Source organism: Microtus ochrogaster, unplaced genomic scaffold (genome assembly GCF_000317375.1).
Source record: "Microtus ochrogaster isolate Prairie Vole_2 unplaced genomic scaffold, MicOch1.0 UNK35, whole genome shotgun sequence".
NCBI lineage: Eukaryota > Metazoa > Chordata > Mammalia > Rodentia > Cricetidae > Microtus > Microtus ochrogaster.
In genome coordinates this window covers 1,566,978-1,572,738 of record NW_004949133.1, presented here as the reverse complement: position 1 = coordinate 1,572,738, position 5,761 = coordinate 1,566,978, and the positions used below count along the sequence as shown (strand labels likewise).

General features: G+C 37.0%; 1 protein-coding gene across 1 annotated transcript; it reads right to left on the bottom strand.

The window, feature by feature from the left end:
• Nucleotides 1-2,497: 2,497 nt before the first annotated feature.
• LOC101999571 (olfactory receptor 6K6) lies at nucleotides 2,498-3,463 on the bottom strand. Its single transcript, XM_005368594.1, has one exon. The coding sequence runs from the start codon at nucleotides 3,452-3,454 to the stop codon at nucleotides 2,498-2,500; it is 957 nt and encodes a 318-aa protein (XP_005368651.1). The 5' UTR covers nucleotides 3,455-3,463.
• Nucleotides 3,464-5,761: the final 2,298 nt, after the last annotated feature.

The window sequence follows — 5,761 nt, the reverse complement described above, 5'->3', positions numbered from 1 at the left end:
GCGTGACAACTTACCATAAAGCAATTGATATTTACCCTGAATTTGTGAACAAAATTAAATTTGTCTGTAATTCTTGTTATCTTTAGCTTTTAAAGTATGCTCCATTTTTAATTTTTGAAAAAATCTACAGTTTCTAACTTTTTTACCTTAATATACTTCTATTTTGTTATATATGATAATTTAAATGCAATAAAAGAGATACACATGACTTGTCAATGTGGTATGACTTTCAGAAGGTATGATATTTTCTGAAGCATTTTATTAAGATTAAAAGCAATTAATAAAAATAAATAGCGGACAAAGAGTTTTTTTGGTTTTTTTTGTTTTTTTTTTTTTTTTGATAAAGTGGGTTGAAAATTGAAGACTTAGGAAGTACCTGCCAGGAACATGTTACAAAAAGAATCATTTTTCAGATTGTCTTAGTTAGGAAACAGCTGAGCCAACCATATCAACCACGTGCCCATGAGTGAAGAGGAGGCAAAGGAAGAGTTGTGAGGTAATTTGGGGGTAAAAAGTATGAAGCTTCAAATGTTAGGCTATGAGATATTGAATTCAATCCGATACACACATATCAGCCTTGTAGTGTGTAATTAATATTGTTTTTGGCATTGCAGAACAGAAGCTAGAAAACAATATACAAACAGATGAGGAGGAAGAGGAGTGAAATATGGACTGTGAAATAAGATCTTCTGAGCATGGCATGCCTATTACACCCACAAACTCACAGCAGCCACATCTACTGGAGAAGATCTAAAGGAGATCAAGTCATCCGAGATTCCAGCATAGATTAGGAGGTGAATTCTAAACCCATCCCTCCCCAAGGACACGTTGTCATTGGTATATACTGAGTGAGGGGAAATCCTTCTTATTGAGAGTGTGGCCACTGGCAGACTTTACATGCTCCATTGGATGGCTCCACACCCATGAACACTGGACTTAGTTATCAAAAATAATAATGAAAGAAGAAGATATGAAGTCATGAGGGGATATGAGGGAGTTGGGATTCAGGGATGGATATGATATTTGTCACTGTATACACGTATGAAATTCTCAAAGAATAAAAATGCTAGATACAACTACATAAGTATTAAAAATAGTATCCCATGCATAAATGTGAATTCTGAAGCATATTGTAACAAAAGTGGAAATAGAAAGGATATTTTAATACACATAATCAGACATCTTTGATTATGGAACAACTCACTCTCCAAAAAGAAGTAGGTTAAAGAGAAAAATCTCATAATTTCACACATTAGTAATTTGAGATATAACAAAATCTCTGATTTTTCTGGTCTTTTATTATTGCACCTATGTGTTTCGGATCAATCAGTTGTTTGCTTATAGTTGGTTAATCTGCACTCGAGCCTGTGGTCTTTTGCTACTGATGAACTAGTTGAGTTTGTTTATCTAGGGACTAGGTAGGCTGCAGGGTATACGTGTGTGAGGTCATCTGGGATTTGATGAAGTAAATCAGCATGCAGATGTTTTTATGCAGAGGCTTCACATACATAAGTCTCATTCCTGGATCCCAGAAGTGGCAAAAGAGAACTGAGTTCCCAGAGTTGTCCTCTGACCTCTTTATATACAACATATATGCCCGTATCTGCACAAGTGCGCACGCGCGTGTGTTCACATACATACATACATACACACACACACACCACATCACACACACACACACACACACACACACACACACACACACCACACACAGAGAGAGATAAAAATAAATAATTTTAAAACAATTATTGCAAGCTACTTACCTAACATTTAGAAAGTCATGGAACAAGTTTGAACTTTATTTCCAAATTTTATTTATCAATATTTAGATAATGGTGATTGTGACAAGTTTACTTGAATATGTTTAAATTACAAGGCAATTTATATGTAAGAAAATATTTTAAGTAGTAACATAAAATATAGTAGGCTACCCAAGCTACTCTTTTGAAACCCCTTTGAACCTGAAATCCTATAAAGTATCATGCAATCGCCAGTCCATTTTTTGCTGAACTGAGTGTGTAGCTAATTGAATTACATAAGCAGAAAGTGGAGAATATTTGTCTTCTGTGTCAGGAAGCAGGACTTGAGCAATGATTGATGCCAGGGGAATCTAGTGCTGGAAAAGCAAGAGAGAACATTAACATCAGAGATTTCCAGAACTATTTCATGTGCTGTGTGTCTTAGACCCTGATCTTTGGCCTTGCCAACACATAGAATCACAGAAGACAAGTGAAGGAAGAACACCAATATAGTATGGGGTGCTATGTCAACTTGTGCTTAAAACAGGAATATCAGTACATACTACTTCAGCCGTTATGAGTCTGGTAGACGTTCTGTAAATTAGTGACCACTAATCAATAGAGGTGCAGTTCATCGTGCCTGTTAAGAGCAGAAGAACAAGCATGTGTGGCAATAGAAAAGGAACATCATCAGAGTCCCAAAAAGCAACAGTGAAATTCTGAAGTTCCAGAAGGGTTTTAATATTGGGAACGGAGGTCTATTTCTGAGCCCGGCCATCTCTCTTCTGATGGAAAAGCCTCCCAATGGCATCTTTCATTTCCTTGTTTCTAAGACTATAAATGATGGGGTTGAGAAATGGAGCAAGGATAACGAAAGTGACAGCAATTACTGTGTCCCAGAAGACTGAGTAGGTAGCAGAGAATCTCAAATACATGACAGCCACACTGCCAAAAAACAGGAGAAAAACAGCAAGGTGGGCTGCACAAGTAGAGAAAGCCTTGTGTCTCCCTTCTGCTGAGGGCATCCCCAAAATCACCATAATAATCCGGACATAGGACAGGGCAATTACAAGGAAGGAGGCCAGAATCTCTACTGCATGGATGGCATCCACAATGACCACCAGAGATGTATCTGTACAGGCCAAACTGAGCACAGGGGTGAAGTCACAGAAGATCTGATGGATCTTGTTGGAGCCACAGAAAGGTAGAGTGGCAATCCATGCAATCTCAGGCAGTACCAGCAGGAAGCCACAGAAGCAGGATCCAGCTGTTAGTTGGACACAAAGTCTGGAAGTCATGATGGTTGGGTAACGGAGAGGATAGCAAATAGCTATGTACCTGTCAATGGACATTGCTGTCAGGACACAACCTTCTGTGATACCCAATGAGTGGAAAAAGTACATCTGCATGAGGCAGCCAGCTAGGGAGATCGTCTTCTTCTCACTTACTAGGCTGGAGAGCATCTTGGGAATGGTAGTGGTGGTATACCAGATCTCCAGGAAGGACAGCACACTGATGAAGAAGTACATGGGTGTGTGCAGGGCCATGTCCAGCTGGACAGCAACAAAGATCACTAGGTTCCCTGATATGATGAATGCATAGACACAAAGCAAGAGAATGAAAAACAGAAGGCCGCCTTCATACAGAGGGGGGAATACAGAGAAGAGGAACTCAGTTACCATAGTTTGATTCCAGTTGGCCATGAACTGGCTCATCTGTGAAGGTAAGAAAAGACATAAGGAACTTCCCAGAACTAGGTTCCTTTCTGTGTCTAGTTACTTATGTTGAAGATAGAACAATTTCTAAACTACATAATTCCACAACAGAATCAGGTGAAACATTTGTAAAACAACCTAATCTTGACGACTTTTCTGTCACTGTCATAGATTTATATAAAGAAAAAATAAATGTCTCAGAAGTTTCATCTCAGAAAAGTATTTCCTAGGGATTTATCCATTTTCAGAGTAAACCCACCCCCCAGCCTTACCCTCAATCTCTGCTTGACTAGCCTCAAAACTTGCACTTTGATCTTCAAATATTTTGTTTTTCTGTTCTTTAGGGGGGAAATCGTGCAAAACAAATAGAGAACCAGGAACACTTTGGACAATAATTTTATTTGTTTCTTTCACTTTTTTTTCCACTAACACAGTACCTGAGCCTGGCTTGACTATCCATTTCTGGATTTCTGCATTTCTGAATTCTACAACTTAGGCTGGAAGGTCTGTTGTTTATCTGGTATAATTGTGTAGACTTGTCCAGTCTCCACCTTCTCTGTAGCTTTCTTTTCTCTCTTCTCCATGATTAATATAATAATTATTCAAATTAAGAAGCTCTCTAGAATTACCTTATACCCTAATTAGTAGCCAGCTCTAAACAAACTTATAGCTACTCCCCACACGACGACTCATCCGTCCACTACAGAGGCTATGTCTAAGAAAGAAAGGGAAAAAAATCATTGTCAATTTTTAAAAATCATACTTATCATGACAATGGCTTTCTTGCAGGAGGGAAGCTCCTAAAAATTAACTGCAACAAAACTAAATTAGCATATACTTGTTAGGTAATAGACAATCAAATTTCTTGCAGGGATAGTTAGAATTAGGGAAGGCAATATGCACTCCCTCTCACTTTGGCTGTCTCAGTATCTCATTTCCTGCTATCCATAACTCTAAGGAGTCATTCTCCAGATGAGTTTCCCTAAACATGACTTCTGCCTGTCCTTTCCTTTTCAAAAGATTCAAGGTAAAACTCAAAACTATCAGTTTCACAATTGTTGTCCTTCTAATGGAGTTTCAAACAAATTTTGGAAACAACTATCCTGAAAAATTAATATTTCCACAAAATTGAGACCATTATCTTATAGTTTTATTTTTGGAAAGTTCATTTTTTTTATTTTCTGGATCTACTTTTATCAAAAAATTTAAGTGGCAATGTCCCTATGTTTATGGAAGTCTTTAAGATTCCCCCTGATAGAGTAACCATTCTCTCCTCTAACCATACTTCAATTGTTCTCTTTTTTACATCTAATGCCTCTTTTGTTGCATTTTAAATATTCACATTTCAGAATTATCTCCCCGCAAAAAAACTCACACCTTAAAAAGAATCCCACAAGAAATGAAATGATGCCATTAATTAATTCTTCTGCATTGATAATAATATTAGTCATACACATTTGCTTTGTATACATTACATAATGTGTTCCTACCTATGATGGATTAAGTTATTCTGACACAATAGAGAAACTGAAAACAAATTAAGGGAAATAACTGTTTCAAATTAATGTAGCAAGGACATAGAGCAGTAATTTAACACAAGTTTGTTTGTCCTAGAAGTCTATGGCTTTCTGTTTAAGAATCCCTATATTTACCTTTACAGCTATCCTGAATTTAGGGTAATAAAGCAGATGTGATTTCTTCAGGGGGTCAGAAGAAAATTAAAATAAATGTACTGAAGATTAGGAAAACTAGTTCATAGGAGATGTTTTTCATTTGCCAAATATTGAGGGAGGAAAAAAAAGAGAAATGAGTTTTGAAATTAAATAAACAGTGGTGCTGAGTTGAAGATCAAAACCTGCAAGGGAGAAAGATGTGAGCAACTGGAGGTATCCTCTGACTAAAGTATTTATTCTCCATCCTGCCTTTGTATTGAATTTCTCTTCTGCAGAACGAGGCACTGAATGTGCCAAGCAAGAGATGGCAGAGCTATGATAAGGGACAAGAAAGTTCACTGAAAAGTATCTCAAAGAAGTACAACAATATGATTAATTTGTTGCTCTCAGCCTGAGGTTCCTCTCACCAGTAAGAGGTCTCATTATTTCTGATTTACACATTTGTTTATCTTACATTCAAGATTCTTTGATATGTGCCAAATCCTCCCAAAGGTTTAAGAACTATAGAACAGTCAACAAAAATCATTCTTGCTTATGAGGCAATAAAGGGTGTAAAATAATTTGTGGAATGATAGATAAGTAACAGAATATACAGAGGTCACTCAATAAATATTATTTGTACAATAAAGAGATC